Source organism: Meleagris gallopavo, chromosome 8 (assembly GCF_905368555.1).
Source record: "Meleagris gallopavo chromosome 8, MGAL_WU_HG_1.1, whole genome shotgun sequence".
Classification (NCBI taxonomy): domain Eukaryota; kingdom Metazoa; phylum Chordata; class Aves; order Galliformes; family Phasianidae; genus Meleagris; species Meleagris gallopavo.
This window is the reverse complement of record NC_139411.1, coordinates 6021961-6043977: the sequence shown is the minus strand read 5'-3', so window position 1 is coordinate 6043977 and position 22017 is coordinate 6021961. Positions and strand designations below refer to the sequence as shown.

Genomic DNA, 22017 nt, shown 5'->3' with positions numbered 1-22017 from the left:
TTTATTTATTTTTTTCTTGTTGTTAGTCCCAAATAAGTCTGCTTTTAAGTCAAATTATCCCCAAATGGGAAGCTTTGTTTTCAGTCAGGTTGTGGCAGTTCAATGAGGTTTGTTTGGGTTTTAATTATAGCTAATACTCTCTTTAACCACAAAGAGTCTTCCTGTATTGCAGCTGTCAACAACAGCACACACGATTACAGCTCTGAGGAAGAAATAGAAAATCAGATGGGGATTTGCTAAAAATCAGGCAGGTGTAATTTATCCTGAAGTATTCTACTATTGTATAGCTATTATTTCTAACTTCTGTTACCAGCACTCACAAATCATTACCAGCTCTTTAAATAAAGGAATTACCTTCTAAAAACAGAAGAGGCATAATATTTTTCCCTGAAGTTATTCACCCGTATTTCAAGATGTTTATATACTGTAAATAAAACAGAAATACAGAGTAATACGCTGTACATTTGCAACGTAAATAGAAAAGAGATATATGCCAATATGAACTACCAAGTTCCAGAAAATCAGTATTAAACTAATTTTTTCCTGCTTAATTCTGCGAAATGAAAATCTTTGTTTCTTACCAAAAAAAATTCACACATTTACTTGTGGGTGCAGTGTTCAAGATGCCATAAATAATTCCTGCAGCTCCGATCAAGTAATTGCATGTCAGTGACTGCAGAAGGGAAAGAGAGAAGTCTGAAGCACTAGTCACAAACAAGTGCCAACGGGTGTACTCCAGGAACAAGGTGCTCAGCAACTTTGGTGACCAGAAATGAAGGAAGCCCACAAATCACTGTGAAATAGTGCATAAGAAAAAAACAGAATCTCTTTTTTTTTCTTTTTTTTTTTTTTTTTTTTTTTTTTGCCTTTTATCTTTAAAGAACTAGTCACACATGGGATATGAGCGAGAGAAAAAGAGTAATCATTACCTTCCAGTGAGTACACAGAGGTGACTACATATACAGGGCAGAGATAAATGACAACTCTAACAAAATTTGTAACACTCTGGAAGTGGAAATCTTCAGCTGCTGTTGGGATTGCAGTGATTCAGATTATCCTGCCTCAACAATTCAGGGTTTTAGCATTAATTTTTAATGCAATTAATCTGCTCTCTATTATACATTTTTTATTTTTGCTTTTTACTTGTTTGCAGTACTAGCATATGACATGCAAAGTACTCAGCTTCCAGCTGGCATGCTGCAGTGATACGCATACATACTGGGCACCTTACTGCAGTAAGCTTACTCGCTTACAGGCAGGACAGTTTTGCAAGTAATAATATTCTCAAAGACCTATCTAAACAGAAATATTTTGCACTTCACTGAAGCTGCCAAAAAAACAAGTCATGCTGAGTTAAAGGTTTTATAAAGCCAAGAATTCCTTCTCTTTTCAAATCAGTAACCACATGCAACTGTTACAGTTTCTGCTTTACTGGTTTACAAAAGTACAAGTGATAACACTGGGAAGTAGGATGACTGAAGTCTATAAAGCAACTGATGTCACCTATGGTTTTAAAGAAAAATCTCATCAAAATATAAATCCCAAACAAACCATTTGAGTTCTGTGAAGAAGAAAAAAGAGAGCCTCAGCAATTGTTATTGCAAATCTGCAATAGGAAACTTAAGAAACCCTAACCTACAAGATCTCCTTCTCCTCTTCAAACACTCTGTGTAAAAAACGTACGAAGTCTGAATTTATTCACACAACAAATGTTTCCTGATAGGTCTTCAGGAGGACCCCTGGGTCATCTAGCACATTCCTTCAAACTAGTTCAGGAAAGATGGCTGCACTAAGCTACCCAAGCGTTTTATTTAGCGTGCTCTTGAATGCCCTGAAGGACAATGCCTTGCTGACCTCTTGCCAACCACTCACTATGTCTAATTGACCTCCCTGGGAGAAAACTTGCCTTGTTTAGCTTCAGGTCATAACTTCCTGTTAGACCACCCATCATCACCTCAAATAATGCCTCCTCCTCCTCCTCTCATGTTTCTTCTCAAATATGTCAGTTATACTCCCGTAGGCAGGCTGTATATACTGTGCTCCTGAGACCTGTCTTCACAGGTCATGCTCTCCTATCCTTTTATCATTCTTGACACCAATCTTTGAACTGTTTTCATGTCTCTATACAGTGCAGAGCTCTTAATGATAAAAGCAATCCCTACAAATGTACTTCTACTTGCAACCAAAAAAATATATCCATTGGCAAGTAGAAGAGTCAGGCAGAACCCGGTTGCCTCTATAGGCTGGTCTTAGAGAGGGGAGCCTTCTGAGTCTCACATCCTGGCATAGGGGCCAAAGACAGTAACAGCCGTGTGTCCCCCCCCTCCATCTCTCACTGAATGTTCCTCTTTTCTTTCTATATATTTCCCTGTGGGGAAATCACATAGTCTGGTCTTCAAAAAAAATAATAATTCACTCCTGCTCTTACATGCTTACTTGTAGGTGAGAATGGTTTTGCATGCAAACTGAACAGTGGCACCAGGCCAAGCACACACACAAAGGATTTCTGCAGGTGGAGACGGAAGCATTTTTCTCAAAATGATTAAGGAAAGACATGTGGTCCACAGATGAGGTTTGCTTTAATCCCAAAGCATGACCTTCAAAGGCAAAATCAGGGATGGCTAGTATTTTATAAATGTATTTATATTCTGTTTTCTGAATAGGCCAATTACATGCTTATACTATACCATCGAAATGATTTTTTTTTCCTCTTTTCCTCCCTTCTCTCAGACTCTTAGCAATTCAGTAGCATAATAACCAACATTTAAAACCTACGAAAATGTCAGTGATCTCTGCTGCAGTAAGGCTGACACATCACAGAATCTGGCACTGAGAATACAAAGCCAGAAAAGTGAAAACAATGTCTAAACGAAAGCCAAGAGAGAAAAAAATCCTAAAATTGAGTTCTTCTGTGCTTTGGAAAGGCTTTCATATATGAGATTTTAGAGTCCTCTAACTCTACATCTCATCTGAAATTAGATGGGATCTCTCTTGCCCACCCTAGAGATGATAAGCAGGTCTGAAACATGGATCCATATTTTTAGAGGGAAAAATGTATCACTTTCAATATCAAACAAGCAAAATAAATCTTGTGCCTGCTTCAAATGACTGATGGGGATGACTTTTGCTTAGAAAAAATTGTTACAATCATTCATGTCAGGGTTCATAATCCAGACAGTCTGAGAATGTCTCTTATTTTTATTATGCATTCCACAAGAGAGTCTGTATGAAAGGCCTGTACTTGAAAAATAAAAATCAAGATTTGTCATTTATCCAACAGATTTTAAACAAAACTGGCTGAAGTTTTTCCGAGAGATTTTTCCTCAACTACAAAATATCAACTAAGCAACTAATCTCAATAAGGAATCTCTGCTATATACAGAATTTTACATTGCCAGAAATTGTACATGGAATCACAAAGTGGCTGAGGCTGGCAGGGCCCTCTGGGTCCATCAGGCCAACTCTGGCTCCATCAGAGACATGTAATCAGCTGCTCTTACTGCCTATGTCCAGCCGCCAGCAGTGAGGGATTCCTCCCTACCTCTTTTGAGAGCTCCTTTCGAAGATTTACATTTTCTTTTATAAAGCTTTTCTGAATCAATCAAGATTCAATACAGGAAAATTGCCAAATAAATTACTTCTCATTTCTACCTACAGTTGAACTCCTGCAGGGATCTGGAAATATATCAAGATCATTAGCCTTAATGCCTATTATAGACACTGCTTCAAGGTGAAGTGAGTAGTAAAACAGTTTAATACATTAGCCCCTACACTCTGGGTCCTGGCCAGATTTGCTTCCTGATAACCTTTGCAGGAGTCTGGGACACTGAAAGGCAACAGACTCTCTTGCTGGTGCACATCATAATAAAACACACACGACAATTTCTTTTCAATACCTGGTTGCAAATTTTGTGACGACCCCCTGGAAAACCAATTTCACCTATCTTTGCTGGAGATCTACTATGAAGCAAATAACGCTACTGACTGAGCTGTGTAAGCTAACTCTACTTCTAAGGCATGAATTCCCTTGTTCCCCGACTGAAAATCCTTCTGCATGCACAAACTCAACTGAAATCTGTCCCCGTGTTTAGTCCTGCTCAAGCTACTCCTTTGCCATGTTTATATATGATAAAATTAACTCCATTAGTTTTAAAAATTACCACTGAACACAAATACAGAGGATTTATTTCTGTTGCTATCTTAAAAAAAAAAAAAAAGCCCTAATGAGCTAATTTAACTTGATTTAAAAAAAAAAAAAATCATAGACTATGATGTGGCAGAAGTGATAATTAGAAATAGGTCACATCCATATTTTAATTTCTTGGTTCAGCCTTATCCCTGGTTGGTTAAAAAAAAAAAAAAAAAAAGCCCAATTCTTCACTAATGAACATACTGGAAGTTAGGCTGAGGATCCAACTCATATTCTCAACTCTGACATATAAAAAGCTCTGCAAAACAATCCATTATTTAATATTTTAAAGGCTGGATAAAACTAATTAGTGCCAAAAATTAGCCCTTAGCACAACATTAATTATGAGTTTGCCCAACAACTACTTCCCTGTCCTAATGAGCATTAATGACTTGAAGAAATCATCAAGAAAAAGGCAAACATACAATTCCTATTTTCCATATTCCTTGATAAAACACTGTGATTCAGCTGCCAAACATCAGTAATGCACACTTCTGCAACAAGTATGAAGATTTCCAGAGATGATATTCCCAAACATGTTATGCTTCATTTCTTATATACCACAGTAGATTTTCAAGTCACTTCAGACAGTGTTGAAATCCAAGTACTGGTATGAAAGACAACCAAAAAAAAGAATACTTTCCCCACTGAACTGTGTTTTATATTGAAAGCGTCCACCTGGCCACCACCACCCCATTTGCATTTACTGCAAAGTTTGCATTAAATGAAGTACATTACATTTTTATACTCTGAAACTGATCTGACAAAGAACGTTCAATGCTTACCAACCATCACTGTCAAAATCTACCACTTCCAAAAACCCGGCTAGGTATCACATAAGTCATCACATACATTCTTGAAACATTGATAAAAATAACCGTTCACTGACCTCATTAATAAAAGTCTGGGCTCCCCGCGGGCTTAGAAGTAAGATAGCCCTTCGTAATGTGTCCCGATAGCGGTTCAGCTCTTCTGTTTTCATTGTAGTGAAAAGGTTGGCAAACACTCTGCTGATGTTCCTGTCCACTTTTTGTAATGACACATCAAGTCCCAGCCTGGAGGCCTGATCGAGAAATCCCTGCAGTCCACGTATATCTGTAACACAGGAGGAAAAAAAAAAAAAAAAGAAAAAAAGAAAATAGACTGCTGCATCAACCTCTGCCAATTAGGCAAGCATCACTAATTAGGTGGAAAAATACTTCTTTTTTCCTGCAGTGCTGTCAGAAGAGAGTTCCACACAGCCTCACAGGTCTAAGGCAGCCGTTGCTCACAGCTCCCTTTCATAGGCAATGGCAGCAGGGAAAACCCATCAATTCCCTTCCCTGGAGGTCTCTGAAGCACTCTTTGAAAGAGCAGAACACGTAGCTGCATGGCTGCGGATACCTTCCTTCAGCAGCTCAAGGCCACAGGGCTGAACCCTGCTGAGAGTCAGTCCCACCCCAAGCAAATCACAGCTCAAATGCAGAAAGCCAACAGGAGATGGCAAAGCAGGGGGCTGAAGATCTCACCCCTAAGCTTCCCTCCTTCTTCTTCAACCTGACTCACGTAAGATCATGCATGCTTTCCTCTTAAAAAAATTAAGATGTTCAGTGTATATACAGCCCTCCTTTTTTCTTCCCCTTCTACAAATCTATGAAACGGTACACAAAGCTGCAAAGTGTTAGGATATATTAAACTGTAAAAAATATAGATTTTCAATAGGGAAAACTATGCAAACAGACTCTTCAAAGTCCGTTCATTTGAGCTCTGCCCCTCAACTTCAAGCTGACTGAACAAAATAAGTTTTGCTAACCTAATTTGTTAGGACATTAACATGGAAGAACACATTTCATTATACTTTCATGCTGAAAACTGCTGGTTCAAAGTGTACTCTGTCTTCATGACTATCAGCATTTTTCAATAAAAAGTGTCTGAGTTTTTATTTTGTAGTGAAATTTCAAGCAAGGAAAAGGTCAAAGCTTATACTGAACCAGGTTGCTCTCATTATTAATAGTGACCTGACAGCAGCTGTATCGTGTCATAAGAAGCCCTTAATTTTATTTCAAATACGTATAGCTTGTTTTGATAAGAAGGTAATTTTAACTCTCCTCATATTTGCTTCTCACGCTTTTATTATGAAAGTTCCTGGGTGAGACTGTGCAGTGTAAGTTAGAGTAAACATCCAAATACATGGCCTTTTTAAAGCAAAAAGAACAAAAGATTTGCGAAAAACAGTTTCATGGAAGGCAGCATTGCTGCTTTGTTAAATTGCAGGGGTTGCCCACAGTAACTGTAACAATTTTTATCTCAAATACATGAGGAAAGTGGAAATACGCTGACTGATGTGACCCATAGAAACTTGGAACCACAAATGCAACCATAGCTCTTGTAGCCAATGGACAGGCCCAGGGAGAATGCCTCCATCAGGGCAGCCTCACCCCAAGCCTTTCATACACGGTGAACATCTCCAACCCCTAGACCACCCCTGGACACAGAACCAGGCAGCTGGCAAAGAGGAGAGGGCACCATCTTTTTTCTTTGCACCCAGACACAGCTCTCCTGTGCAGGCTGGGTGCTGGGGCAGAAATGGGTGAGCGCCAGGTTCTACCCTTCCCTTCAAGCAGAATTTCATTAACTTGCTACCCCACCATCCTCAGCACATCAGAGAGATATTTACTGCTCTCTCTTCAGAAAACTTTATTACAGCACTAATGATCTCTGTATCTATAAACTAGATTGTAAAACCTGTTTTTGTTTGTTTAAATCTGAAAGTAAGAAAGTTCTCTCTGATAAAATTTTGATTATCAATACCACAAAGCACCACTGAAGAGAAGGGATCAAAATCCAACCTTATTCAAGAAAGCAGAATTCCTTGTTGCCTCATATGAATAAGCTCTTAGATCACTACCGATCTTGGCCTGATATGATCATGAAATACATATATGAGCTTTTTTTGTCTTTCCCCACAAGAGAAGTGTTGTATAGACATAACAATAGTAACATCTTGCCAGGTTGCACCAGCTGAAGGTCTTAAGTGCAACATCAATTAAGTTAAGTAGTAAATACTAGATCTGAAAGTTACCTCCAACATATTCACACTTCTATCTAAGCATGGAAATGGTCATTAATGTGATTCACTCAGATTCAGGAAAGAGTCATAATTACGGAGAAACTCAGAAAAGAACAGAAATGAAGCTAGTAATGTGATGACCACAGTAGATTTAACTTGGACAGAGTTGCTGAGATGATGCCTCCAGCCAAGCCCATGCTCAGCATGGTGCCCTCGTGGGGTTCTGCTAGAGACACAGGCAAGCCCACAGCAGCTCTGTCACACACAGGTTATCTGCTAGGCACGCTTAGTCTCAAAATCCTGAGTCACTGAAGAGAGGATGGATTGGAATACTCCAGAGGAATTCAGCACTCATATAACTGCTAAATACTGCAGGTTGCTGAAATAATGACAGTGACAAAGAACTGTTGTCTACAGGTTAAAGTATTTTATTAAAGTTGTCAAGCCAAGTTTGGATTTTACTAATTTAAATTCAATAAACTTGTGTTCATTCCTATATATATGCTCACTTAATGGGTCTGTGATTATAGAAAACTATTTTTTTAATGCTGTTTAGTCTTTCAAGAATGAGTGTAATGCTTGACAAACAGTAAGAAAATATGTTTACAAGATACATAGCTTACTAACAACCCGATGACTGTGTAACCATCTGAACCATCACTGCACAAGGAAAGCTTGTTTACCAAAAACTGGCCACACTGATATTGCTCTAGGTGTTTCTGCCTTATGTTCCCAGCTGACCCTCCAAATCATTGGTTAGAAAAATTGCTGTAGATCAGCATAAAATCCTTGATGTATATTGTAAGACAATTTGGACTTGGAAGAGCAATTTGTATTCTCTCACAGTATTTTGTATTCCCTCACAATTTTTTTTCTAAAGGAAAATAACCTACTTCCCAATTTAAAAAAAAAGGAAAGGACTCATATTTTTTCCAGCTTGACAACAAAGCAAACCCTGAGATGGAAGAAACTGTCCAAGCTCAAGTGTACAAACACAATCTGTCAGTTTTTCACAGATATAAATGAATGTGAATTTATTCAGTGTTGGCAATTAGAAAGAATTGCATGACTGTATCTTCCTCAACGCTGACATGCCTGTTCCTACACGACACTGGGGAGGAGGAGAAGGCTTGGTGGGAACTCAGAAGTGGAAGTGGGAATTGAAGAGCAATTTGCAGGGGTGAGTAACCAATTTAGTTGCCTGACTAATGGGACCTTTCTTCTCAAATAATGATTTGCTATTGTTACCAAGAGGGCAATCAATTCTTAAAATGTATGAGTATAGAAACACACAAACACATGCACATATGCAGGAGCATCTGCTTATAAATCATAATGAGTTAAGCTCAGCTTTATTTTGTCTGACATATCACATAAGAAAATAACTTGATCTTCTCTTTTTTTTCTACGTTTTGTAGATCACAAATCCATTTAATGTAAAATAAAACCAGATCTTTGTTCCATGGTAGTTCAAACAAATGCTAACAGAAATTCAATTGTGAATTTATTCCTATAAATGCATTTGTTAAGTGCATGTATTTTGTCTCCTGTAGTCTTAACAGTGACTCTTTATGTTTTATTAATGCTCAAATTCTAACATGAGAATTATCCTGAACTACTACTAATAATTCCTCATGCCCAATCATTTCATACTTCATAGGAAAAGCACAGCAATCTAAACTCAGTAACTGTTAAACACTTGTTCCTAGACTGTCTGATAAAGAAAACAGCAGTTTGTTGTACCTACACAACCTACACCCATCTCTGTCTTTAACAGTTACTTTAGCTCAGGGCGTAGCCTATACTCAACCACAGAAGTCTCACTGTGTGATTTGAATCATCTCACTGCCCATGTATATCCAGCTCATGCACGTTTAACATGGCAAGCAGAACTTCAGTGACAACATCTGAAATTCATTCTTTAGCAAATATCAACTTCTTGGCAGTGATGCAACACCTCCGCTCAAAAAGGAAAATGACACTACGCACAAAAAGATGAACCTCTCTCAAAAATTTATCTGTAAAACCCTATAGCAATTGGATATGTATGAAATACTCTAGTCTTAAATACAGTCACGTGAAATTAGCAGGTTGTAACTGGAACTAACTCAGAACTATGTCCTTCTAGTTACATCTGCCTTGGGAGAGAACTGCTGTAGCTGAGAACCCTTTATTTAATTCTGACAGATATGCTGTGCATTCAGATTTGACAACAAAAGATTGAGAAGATTTATTTTTTTTTTTTAACTGTGACTGCAAAACAAAGGCAAGCTATAAAAAAGGGGAATTTATTGGACTATAAGATAAAATCATTTACTGCTTGAGATTATGTTGATCACTGCACGTGTTGGAAGACATCTCTAAAAGCATAGCACCGTATGTGGCATTAGCTTCCACAAGGTAAAGCTTCTTGTCATTTACAAAGCAATCCATTTTTATATTATCTGCAATCTTGATTACAGAAAAAAAAAAACATTGGAGAGTCTATGATAACATTTGCTGTCATTAAATTGTAGCATCTGATTCTTGGCCTTGACACAAACAGCTTAAAGCTAACATTTTTGTATGAAACAGCTGTACAATTGGGCACAACTGGCCTCTAAGGATGGCTCACTGCAGAAAGGAATTTGCAGGAGGTACTCTACACACACAAAGTATATTGTCCTTTCAACGTCAGTTCCTAACCCCAGTTGACATAAAAAGAAGTAGCACATGACCAGGAAATGCCGCCTTGGACAGAAAAAAGCTGGAAGGAAACAAGCTGGAGCTGAAGGCTGGGCTGGAGAAGCTCCAAGAAATAATTTCACACTCTTTCACTCTTATCCATCAGCACGTAAATTTTAGGAGCACTGAAGTATCATCACCAAGCTGCATCATCGAATAACTCACACCAATCTTTTCACTTGTACATTTGTAAAAGAGAGAAGTAAATAAGTGTGAAACACAATGAGATGAGGCAGAAAAGGCTGAGCTTTTGAGTTCTCATTTGCTAGAATGTAGGCTCTATACTTCACACTTCAGCATTCTATTTATTTGAGCATAATTCTGGTGATATTTTTAAGCAGTAACAAGCGTGTCAAAGAGAGTTGGATGGTTTCATTATTTTAGCACTTATACACTTCTAAAAATACATTCCATTTTCCCAACATTTTAGAAACAATATCAAGGCATTTTTTCCTTGTGCTTAAGCTTTAAGAGAAAACAAAACAAAACAAAAATATTCCTTTTCTTAATGGATATTTCTTACTTTTAATAAAAGGATATTCTGCTTTATTGCAGGTTTGTATCTTTTGATTGTGTGTAATATTTCCCACTTGCAATTTAGTTTCTTAAGACAGAATAAAATATATATGTAGGACTCACTGGTTTGGAAGATAATCTACCAGCTCTGAAATGGCTCTCCTAAACCACTTCATTTTCATGGGTTTCCTTTCACTTTACCTCTTTTTACAATTGCAAACTGTTTACATAAGAAATAAGGAATAATAAGACTGACAAAAGAAACAGATGCACATCCTGGAGATCAGACCCCTGCTGCATTGTACACTTTCTGAATGAATGATTTTGAATATCATCTTTGGGTTCTTGCTAGAGATAATAACCTGCCTGAAGGATTTGAATATACACTAGTATTTTAGAAAACTGAAAGTAGACATCAGAAGTGGCTCCTCTTCTTATGTTAATAAGTAACAAAGTTCTCTTCCTTCAAACAATAGGGAATAGAATACAGCTTATGCTTCCAAATGGGAATTATTTTATACATACCATCTATAACAATTCAACTTATAGCAAGCACTGAGATTTTCAACCTGAGAGACTCACAATGCAATTCTGACTGTATGAGTAGAGTTTTTAGACCAGAAAAAAACAAAAGCAAAGTCTATAAGAATATATGGCTACAATACAAGATATGACTAAATTAATATTTGAATGTACAGTCTCATTGGAACCCACTGAAAATGTAAAATGACATGGCTAAGGCTGATTTTCTATTTCTAAAAAAACCTGTTTTTCCCCTCTGTCCTTACAATCTTTCACTATGCATGTAACATCTCTCTCGAGCTACCGCATGTCTGTCTGTATATTTCAACAGTCAGTGCTAAGGTAATTGCTGACACCCAGATCACTCTTATACAAATGATGGAATGCACCATTTCTATGCTGTCTGTGATTTAGTTATTTCATTCTTAAGTTTCACCTGAAAAGTCTTCTGCTACAAAGACCTTTTTTGCTCATTACATGCTTTTAGATATGCCAGAAATCAAAATAACAGTTTTCTAACTTCACTCAGTAACTAACAGTCATACAAGTACAGTAAATCCATGAAGCCATAGCTCTACTTCAATGAAATACAATTTCATTATTTTCTTATTATTATTATTATTCAACTTATATAAGAACAGCTATGCCAGATGAGACCAAATGAGAAGTTCTGTCTTGCTCTATAACCTGCTTTGGATAGTGTAAAACAGGAGCAGTCACACAGCGATACTTCCCTCTAACACTATCCCAACAATTCACAGTTGGCAGTGCAGGGAATACATCAGGCAGACGTAGTTATTGTGTACTTCTATGTGTTCCACAGCTGTATTTCTGCATCATAACCCTCAGTGCCTATAACCTCCATAGACTAGTAGTTTTTCCTTTGTCCACGTAAACTATGAGCAGCCAGATTAAGTGCATCTTTAGCAGTTTTGGCTTGGGAATTTCCAGGAACTCAATGGACTTTCTCCCCACCTTTTTTTTTTTTTCCACTTTACTTTCCTAGGTAGTTCTACTAGTATAGATCAAATACAAAACAACGTTCCAGTGCTGGCTCTGCTAGACCAACCAGGCTCTACGCAATGCCCTTCAGTCCTATAAGCTGCTTTGCCTCTTCTCAAAAAAGTTACAGGGAAGAAAAGAAAAAGAAATTTTGAGATTTCTAGAAAGAATAAAGCAGACTAGCAGAAGTGTAAGCTTTGAAAAATACAGGGAGCATTGATTTGCCATTTAAGTCTAGATCACAGCCTGACATTTGACCACTTCTCAGAAGAAACTGAAAATCTTACCGTGTGTTTTGATATGAATGCAAAGGTATAACCAGAACCCCTTGCGATATCAAAGGCTGAGTTTGTATAATGGCTAAGGAATTACTTTTATTTAGCAGTTACACTACATGCTTAGATTCCTTTATTACATTTTTAAATAAGGAAAAGGTCTACAAATAGAGACTAAACAGATATTGGTGATTTTTCACTCCTGAATGGATGAGGAAGGGACAGAAGAAATCAGAAAGTCAGATCTGTTGCATGTATAAGCAAATGTTTTCAGATTTGATTTGCAATAGGAGACAGATGAGACTATTAGTAATATTAAAGGTTACTCTACACAACTGATGCTTCATACCTGAAGCAGCCGGTCCAGTCTGAAGCTTCTCAGGAGGCCCAAGGGCAGAAAAGCTTTTTAAAGGCTACAACAGTCTTTTCACATTTAACATGCAAGCTCAACTACAGGTCTCTCCTGCTGGATTTTAATGCTTAGCATTCAAAAGCACAAACAAGGGAAACCACCTCAGGAAATTCATTACTGTTGGAAAAAAAGTGGACATATGCTGCAATTGTTGTAAAAAGAAAGTCCACTGGAGAACTAGCATTTCTGTTCAAATCACTCATCTAGTTCTTCCAAGTGCAATAATTGCCAACTGTTTGTCCAATGGTGAACCACTTAAGTGAGCTGTAATAGCTCCTCATCTCATTACTGTTGCTAATACATAAAAACACTTCTGAGGACAATATGTAGTGTTAGTGCTGTATCTTCTTTTAAGAGAAAAATTGATATATTGACAAACATCATAATTTTGCAGACATACATCTTAAGTTTAAACAAATGACTGTTTTATATCATTTAAATTATCTTAAAGTAATGAAGATAAACTACTGAGCCTAATATTTGCTCTGGCTGAGTGTAAGTAATTCTAAGCCTCCATCCACCAAGACATTAGGAAAATGTACTTGTATTTTTCTTCTTTTGGAGAGTTGAGATGAATCTTCTTAAGGCCATGTGATCTTACACAAAAATCTGAATGAAAATCTAAGGCCGGGTTTTTGGGACTGCAAGCCTGTTTGCTTTAATGCATTTTTACTGTTGTTATTGTATTTTAAGCTTGGTTATTGTACTTTGATACATGATGTACATCCTTCAAAAAATAAGTCCAGTCACCCTAAATTAGATAAACAATTGGAAACAAGTGAATCCTGAAATAATTTGAATGGATAGAGAAAATGTCTTAAATAGAGAGGCAAAAGGCATCTCTTCACCTTGAAAGAAAACCTGAAGTCGCCTGAGAATTTGAAAGATTGATTCTTTGTAGCTATGCAAAGACAAGTATGCATAGCCAAATGTCCAGCAGAGAGAAAGAAGAATTGCTCCCTTTCATTTTACTGGAATGCAGAGTAATTGTCCCTCTAGTTTAAATCAACTTTAAAAACTACACATTCCAATCTCAAGAGAGATTGCAGTAAAATTCCTGCAGATAAAGAAATTAAATTCCCCTTTGAGGGAAGGCTACTGGCAGGAAGACCTTATTCTTTTATATGTGCAACTGTAATTATTGCTTGCATTTATATACCACCTTTCAGCTAAGGTGCTCAATGTACTTTATAAACACCTGCACTGTATAATAAAGTATACACTATAAATACACATTACAGAAGCTAGTTGCTGTTATACCTACTTAACTACATGTCAGCAAATCATAATTCAACTCTGTTGAGAAAGCATTCTCCCTCTGCAGTGTTTCTGTAGGTTCAAGCAGAAGTCAAGAGCCCTGGACACACAGCTGGCAAACAGGCTCTTGTGTTGGTGAGACCATCTGGGGTTGAGTTCTCACCGATAAACTGTGACTTCTCTCTAAGGTTACCGCTTCTCAACCAGTCTCAGATTTGGACAACCACATCCTTACTGATGTATGTTTCATAATATCTCCAGACCTTTATGCTAAGAAGTCTAAATGATGAATTGGTTGTTGAAAAAAATTCCATTCCACTTCTTTCCTTTTCAGAATACTCAACACAATTTCAGTATGGTGGTACAGAATTCCAACCTGAGACAATCCCAAACTACGTGGCCAGTATTTGGTGAATGGCTGGCAAGTCAAGGATAATGGTGAGCATATTTTTAGGCCAGAACTCAGGAAGAATCACCCTGTGGCCACTCTGTGTCATTCAAATATTGTTGATCAGGCTGTAACTAGGAGAGTGGCAACTGAAATCTGGAAATATCTTTTTCTTGGTTCTTCTTTTCATTGTGAGTCATTTGCCTCACAAAGTGTGTTTTTCTATAGACACTGAATGCAGAAGATCGGCATTGTTCTTTCCTTTATATTTTGAAGCTCATTTTTGCAGTACTGCCCCCATCTAACTATGTAAAATCAATTACAGACTCCTCTGTTTTCCAGTGCAGTCTGTTAAAAGCGAGATAAGATGAATCCCTACTGAGATAACGAATCTCTTGTGGTGGCGTGAGGGAGCTGAAAACAGAAACTAAGTTCATGTCACATATAATGACCATCAATTAGCCTGTCTCATAGGAAGAAATTAACAAAAAGACAGTTGAAAATTTTTCATTTGCATTATGACAGCCACTTTCAGTATGATGGCAAACACTATTCTCCATAATTCTATTCTCCAGCAACATGACTGATCCCAGAGGGGAAAACAAACAAACAAACAACAAACATTCTGGAGAATAAAAACACAAATTTGCTCATATTTGTCATCAGCTAAAATATCCCCAGGCATCCCTCTGTTAGCTCCACACTTATGGAAAATGTAACAAGTAACGATTCCTGAAAAGACAACTGGTAACACTGAGGTAGCACACTGTACCAAGATGAGTGCCAAAAGATTCTCTACTCCTCATACTGTAAACAAAAGTAACACATTTTAAAAGAATGAAAAACAAGCTGTTTTAGGCTTTAGTCCTACAAACATTCAAGCACTTATTCAGTTTTGTGTGAGGAATCTGAGCGCTAAGTCCCCTCCCACGTATGAAATCTCTCAACATATGAATAAGTGTTCACATAGATACTGCACGCTGTGATTTATTCCTGTGGTTATGATCAAGATAAACACTTCAGCTGTGCAGAGTGCACTCCTACCTTTCAGGATGTGAAGCCCTTTTTTCTTTAAGTAGTAATAAAAAAAAAAAAAAGAAAAAGCAAAATCCTTACACCTTTTTAACCAGCCCTCTTCTTCAACTTCAGGGGAGTATTTATCAGCTTGTGGCTGTATTGCAGTACGCAGCTATTCTGAAAGCACAGCAAACTTGCTCTTGAAAAGCATGCTTTCCATTGGTTTCATGTGTGCCCAGACAAGTTTCACCAAGGCACTCCATTACAAAAGTAAAAGCCATCTTGAAAACTTAGCTTATTTTCTTCTCTTCACTACATTTGCATAGAGCAGTAGCAAAGAGAAACATTTACAAGTCTGGAAAAATACTGTCCCCTCATTGAGGGTTCTCTCTCAATTTACTTCAGTAACACTAGGTTTTTTATTTGCATACTTACAGACTATAGCATATCCCATACATACATACATATATATATTTATATATATATATAAAAGCATATCCCATATATACTCACATATATATATGAGAAAATTAAATGAGAGCTATAGCCTCAGTAAGTTTAAATTGAGATACAACTGTGGGATTCATCAAGACAAAGTTTAAGTGTAACTCCTCCAAAATCTGACAAGCTTATCTCTCCTGAATATAACTATTAATAAGAAGGCCAGTTAGGAAGCCCAACATACCCTAAGGTTAACATGAAGAGGTCTACTTTTTCTCCCTTAATTAACCAAATTCCTCAGCTAATGTCTTGTAATTTACTGGAAAGGCATTAGGCAATTCAGAATGCCATTGGGAAAAGATTTATCATTAGAAAAGGATGTGAGGAACACCGCTGTCTGAGCAGCACCGTGCAGGTGCCGATAGTATCCATCTGGGCTGGCAGACCTGCACATCTTAATGTGGTTCACCAAAGCAGACACTGTGCTAATTGCAGTTACTTCAAATAAAGCAATGGCTTGGAAGAAGAGAAGTTATGCCAGAAAGAATAAAATAGTATGTTACTGCCAGGCATCCAAAAGCCCAATCAATCAGGTAAGGACAAGGCTTTAATGTAACTACTGACTCCTCGTTTTCTTATTCTTCAGAAATAGCTGGAGAGGAGGAAACAGCTATTTCCATATGAAATAATGCAATGAAAGGAAAATGAAAAAGATTAAAAATACAACTAAAAATTTCACATTAATTTTACATAATTTAATGCCCAAGAGGAAAAAAAAACCCACACTAAATCTGCTCAGCTCATGAAAACTACTCAGCATGTGACGCTTTACTACAAAAGCATGGAAAGTCTGTTTGAACTCTAGATGAACTAGCTACAGGTTTTCAGATTAATACATTAAAGTTTTTATCTTTTATTTTGCTCCTCACTCCAGGTAGAATAAATCCCAGCTTTTTTTTCCTCAGATATCACATATTGAGCTGCTTCTTTATAGCTGTAAGGTAACTTCCATGTACTGTGAATAATCAGAAATAGAAAGATGAGATAAGCGCTCTACCTCACAGTCTCCTAGCCCATTCATGCTCCACGTGCAGATAATGCCTATTTTAGTTTTCTTATAGCTTGAGCATAAACATCACAATAATCGTAGTGCTTCGATGCTATTCAATCCACTCTAGCATTTCTGTGTCTTCAAAGTGTATTTGATTGTTATAATTAATGAATTTCTGGGAGGTATGAGGCAATAGATTTCCTAGCAGAATGTGACGTAGATCACTGAAACACCACTGAAACACTTTTCACTAAAAACCAGTCAAGAATCTTTAGAAGGCTGAGTGACTGTCTTTTAGACATCTTAGTTATTTTAGTGTCTTAGGTTCACTTCGGTTCAGGTATTTTTTTCCAAATCCCTTCATTCATACATTCGTACAATCATCCATTCATACAATCATTCCTCATACTATCACGATGTTACTCTTGGTCACTGAGTACATTAACAGTCTGTGCCTTCTTTCTTCTCACCCTTAGCATTTCTTTAGATTCTTCTCCTGATATAAAACTACACTGACTTACACAGCAGCACAGACAATATAGTCATAAAGTTCAAGGAATGAGACAACCGTGTAAGCTGCTGGAAACACCCTTATTTCAAAACCTCCTGGCAAGCAGTTGCAGATACAGTTTCACACTTCATTTCTTTTGACATGTCCCCAGAACAACTGTTGTGCATATCTAGTGACAGTATTCGAAACTTCACATCCCAGCCACCTCCAAGGCTCTAGTACATATCTACTGTTTGCATGAAAAAGAATCATTTTTTCCCCTGAAAACAAGTACTCACTGTCTGTATGAACACAGCTCTTTTGCTCAAAGGAGTAGAATGAGCAAGCAGCAGTACGTGCTTTAACACCAGAAAGAGAGGGGGCTGGATGTTGGGCTCTTGAGAGTGACTAGGTCACTGATTAAATTCTTCATACAGCGGCATCTATTCCATATGTAAAGTGTCTAACACAAAAAAGCTCAGATGCTAAGTATTGTATGGTAAGATCCAGATACACGTTTCCTTTCCCCCACTATTACCAAGACATTCACCCTCAATAATAAATAAATAATTCTTCCTGTTGTTTCTGCTCATGTATCTTCAATTTGTGTACTCACATCCAACACAGTAACTCCCACCTCTTTTCTCCTGTGCTGGCTGCTGATTCAAGGGGCAACCACAGAACGACTGAATAATTCAGTGCAGAGTGAGTCATTCTTAGATTTATAGGAAGAAGTTACTGTGATGTGTTTACACTCAGAGAGGTTTACCTATATGTAAATAAGTACTCTGTTCCAAGCTGTTCTAGAAAAAGTGCTTCTGAAAACAAATTGCTGCTTAGGTCTCTGTAGTATGAGAGGCAGGGACTTCACTACTGGATCAGTAAATAACGAGCAATAAGAATATTTCCCTTGAGCAAATAGGGTACAATTTGAGCATGGAAGCCAAAGGAGGAATATTAGAATGAATATCAACTAGTCAATTAAGGATAAACATATCAGGACTAAAAGAAGACCACATGTACTTTGCATCCGGCTGATGACAATCTGAAGAGACAGTGAGAAAAAAACCTACTTAAAAGAGAAGACAATGAATCATCTGAAATTTGCAGTGGATTTAGTTAAGTGCAGAGTCCCATGGGCTAAAGAGATGTGAATAAGATAGTAAGGCTGACTGTGAAAATAAAACAACTGGACAATGAGGAATGCCATGGGAATAGAGAGGCAAACTCTTCTATCAGCTAGAGAACAGAAAGGAAGAAAATAACAGAAACAAGCACGTTGCCAAGCCTGTTGCTTCATTTACATTTTTGACCTTGATCTGGGAAAAAGAAAAAGGATTGAGAATAATACAAATAAACACCAAAAACATCACAGCAACTTTTCCAGGCTTACAGGATTCCAGAAAAGTAGAAAGGATCCTTCCCCAGTAGCAAAGGCAAAAAAAAAAACAAAAAAACAAAAACAAAACAAAACAAAAAAACCTAAAAGCAAAATGTAGTAGCTATTATCTAAGTGAGATAACTTCTCCGCAAAAATGTCAGTTCTCTTCAAGCAGCTGGATTCCTTCTCTCAGAGGCAAAAAAAGATATTTATTGCTTTAAGTTCTTATTCAGAAATCAAGTGTAAGATTCACTGTGCAGAATTTCAGAAACGCGCATTTATACAGGACAAACATGCATCAACAAAGATGATTTCGTTCATAAAAGCCGTTCAAGTCTAACTTCAGAAAATTCTGCCCTCTGTGCTGCTGTCTCCAGTTGTTCCTGAATGGATGCCAGCACCTCCTCTTCATTCACCTTCTCTCCCTCATTCCACATAAGGCCAGAGGTCCCCTTCCCACTGTTCCCATCCCCAGGATACAAATGGAGAATTCCCCCCACTCACTCCGCTCCCATCCCTCTGCTGCCTTCCCTTCCAGGAAATGCATTTGGAAGCACACTTCCTCAGGGAAGCTTTATTTAAAATAAATAAATGAATAGATAGATAAATAAAAAATAAATTGACTTAGCAAAATTGCAGGAGGGCGAATCGATTGATGCCAATGAGTAGAACACTTAGAAGACATTTCTCCAGGCTTAATCTGGTTTCTATCTGCAGGAAATTTGATAGAAGTCGTCATAATAGCAAATGTTCCTATATCTCCAGGTGAAGTTGTCTTCAAGCTTCTAAGACCCACCAAGTGCTGTATCTGTGAATCAGGGTACTCAGTCTCAAACAGAGGGACACTGACCTAAAACAAATGCAACTCCCATCCCCTGTGAGTGCCACTGCTTTCTTATGCTCTGATATCCTGTTTTCTCAGCCTTCCAAAAGAAAACCTGAATAAAATGACTTTGTTATGAAGGACGTTTCCAGTAAGTCATCATTTTTTAAAATAATGTAAAATTAATAATTATTTCTGAATCATGGTCGAAAACTTCCAAGTAAAAAGGATTATTAATTTAGCAAAACTATTTCTTTATATTAATTCTCATAGAGAACAAGACTCTCATACTTCTGAGGAGCTAATTCTACATTGGTATTCAGAGTCACCTCACAAAAATGGTATTGTACAGTTGGAACTACATAAATCATACTAGAAAACAATTTACATAATCATCAGAATTTGCATTTTACACGTATTATGATGAAAATAAGTTTTCAGAGTAACTGTTCAAAAACTTTTCCTTGTTTCTAATTTTGCAATTCACTACCGCAAATGAATTTTGGTGATGTTTATCTGACACTGTCTTTGATGTTTCATATCTTAGTTTCCTTTCTGTCTTTTTTATTTTTTATTCATCCCTTATTCCCATTGCAATAAATAGTCACTTTGATTTACAATTCCCTTCAGCAAACTGAACAGGATATAAAATAATATATATATATATATCTATATAGATATAGATATAGATATAGGTATCTATATATATAGAAAATATAAAATATATAAAATAAAATAACTAAAGGGTAAGTTCATATTTTATAGATTTTTGTAAGATGAGTTTTAACTTTCTTTTTTTCTATTTATAATTGTGTTTACAATTTGCGTGACATTGGCAGTCAAAAGACAAAAATGAGCTGAAATACAGCCTTTAAAGATATAAGCAGCCATTAGCTGCAGCTTTCTGCATAAATAATAGGACTGGGGAATTAATGTTATCCTACAGAGATTTTATATACAATTTTATACTACAAGTTCTACTACAGAGATTTTAAAATCAAGGTTGAATATCATTCTGCCTTTAGACAGACACTTTTTCCTCCTTCTCTAAAGGCTTTTCAAAGGTCTGTATACACACCAAAATGTCTCATGTCTCAGATTCACAAGATGTACAGTGTCTGTTTGTGTTACAGCTTGCACTTCAACTAATTTGGGTACCTATTATTAGTTCTCTAATTAATAGATTTCATGTAATCTGATTTATGTTACAAAAAAAAGACTCATAAGCTCTCCTTAACTTTGCCCCCATTTCTTTTTAGCCTCTACTAACAGTAGCTGAAAACCACATTTGATTGAAAATTAAAATTTCCATAGCCTGCAGGTTCATTAAATTTATCTGATACAATTTTTATGGATTACAGTACATGCAAAATGATAACTTTGTAATTTTGCTTTCAACATGTGTCTATAACTAATGGAAAATTAATAAAATTAGAATTTATTCTTCACAGTGGTGCTTATCAAATCTCTTAAGTCGCTCCTTCCTTTTGAGCAATTCTGTCTCCATATACTCACCTCTACACCAGGGTGTCCTTATCTCTCATTTCATCAGTAATGTATTACCTTCTCCCCTACCCGCAGATGATTTTGCACTCCACTTTGAACTACCTCTGAAACAGAGTGCTCTTCTTAGAGATTCCATTAAAAAAAATGCTCTCCCAAGCACTGTAGATCAGTCAGGGTGGCAAACGCTCTGTAATGGATGTGGCCAGGCAGCAAGTGGCACATCCACAAAGCCCTTCCTAATTCTCACGTGCTCTCACTCTCCCTGTAGACCAGCCTACCCCAAAAGCTCATTTACTACAGGTGACACTGTAGCTAGCATACATTTCACCAGCAGTGATGTCAGTGATTCTTTCCTGTGTCTCCAATGGCACCTCCCAGACCTGCCAAGACAAAGCAGGGTAGGAGTGGAGAAGCCAGCAAGAGAGGAGGACAGGAGCCAAGGCTGGCTGAGGCATTTCATTCTGCAGAGGCTGACCCAGGAGCAAAGAATCCACTGCCTTACAAGGTAGGACAGAAGTAAATTAGAGAAAGTAAATAGTCAGCCGTGGAAGATCCATTGTGCCAGTTCAACAACACCAAACTCACAAAAAGGATTAAGAATTTGTCATGATCAGGCCAGAATTAATCCCAACAAAAAGGAACTCACTTTTTTGGTGTGTGTTTTCTTCCAATATACCGCTGCAAAGTCTAGAAGGTAATTAAGAGCAGACTTCCACCCTCCTCTCGGGTGGGTGCTGAGGCCCTACACCTGTGAGTTCTTCGCACAGCATCCTCATCCCCTGCCCCTCCATTTGCCTGACAAAGATTCGAAAAGACTGTTGTCTACCAGCTCCAGATAGAGAAATAAATGGGCAAGGATGGTTTGGATTGAGGTGGAATGATTAGTTTATATAGAAAGTAATGTCAGCTCTACATACCAGATTTATTTATTTATTTTTAATGGTTTCCTGCTGCTTTGATCCTCAATAATCTGC

General features: G+C 37.3%; 1 protein-coding gene across 3 annotated transcripts in view; it reads right to left on the bottom strand.

Moving 5' to 3' along the window:
- GRID1 (glutamate ionotropic receptor delta type subunit 1) overlaps positions 1-22017 on the bottom strand; it is a 507351-nt gene that overhangs the window by 219874 nt on the left and 265460 nt on the right. For all 3 annotated transcript variants that reach the window (XM_085229265.1, XM_085229263.1, XM_085229264.1), the window contains exon 4: positions 5079-5284. In XM_085229265.1, the coding sequence (XP_085085391.1) occupies positions 5079-5284 (206 nt within the window). The remainder of the gene's footprint in view (positions 1-5078; positions 5285-22017) is intronic.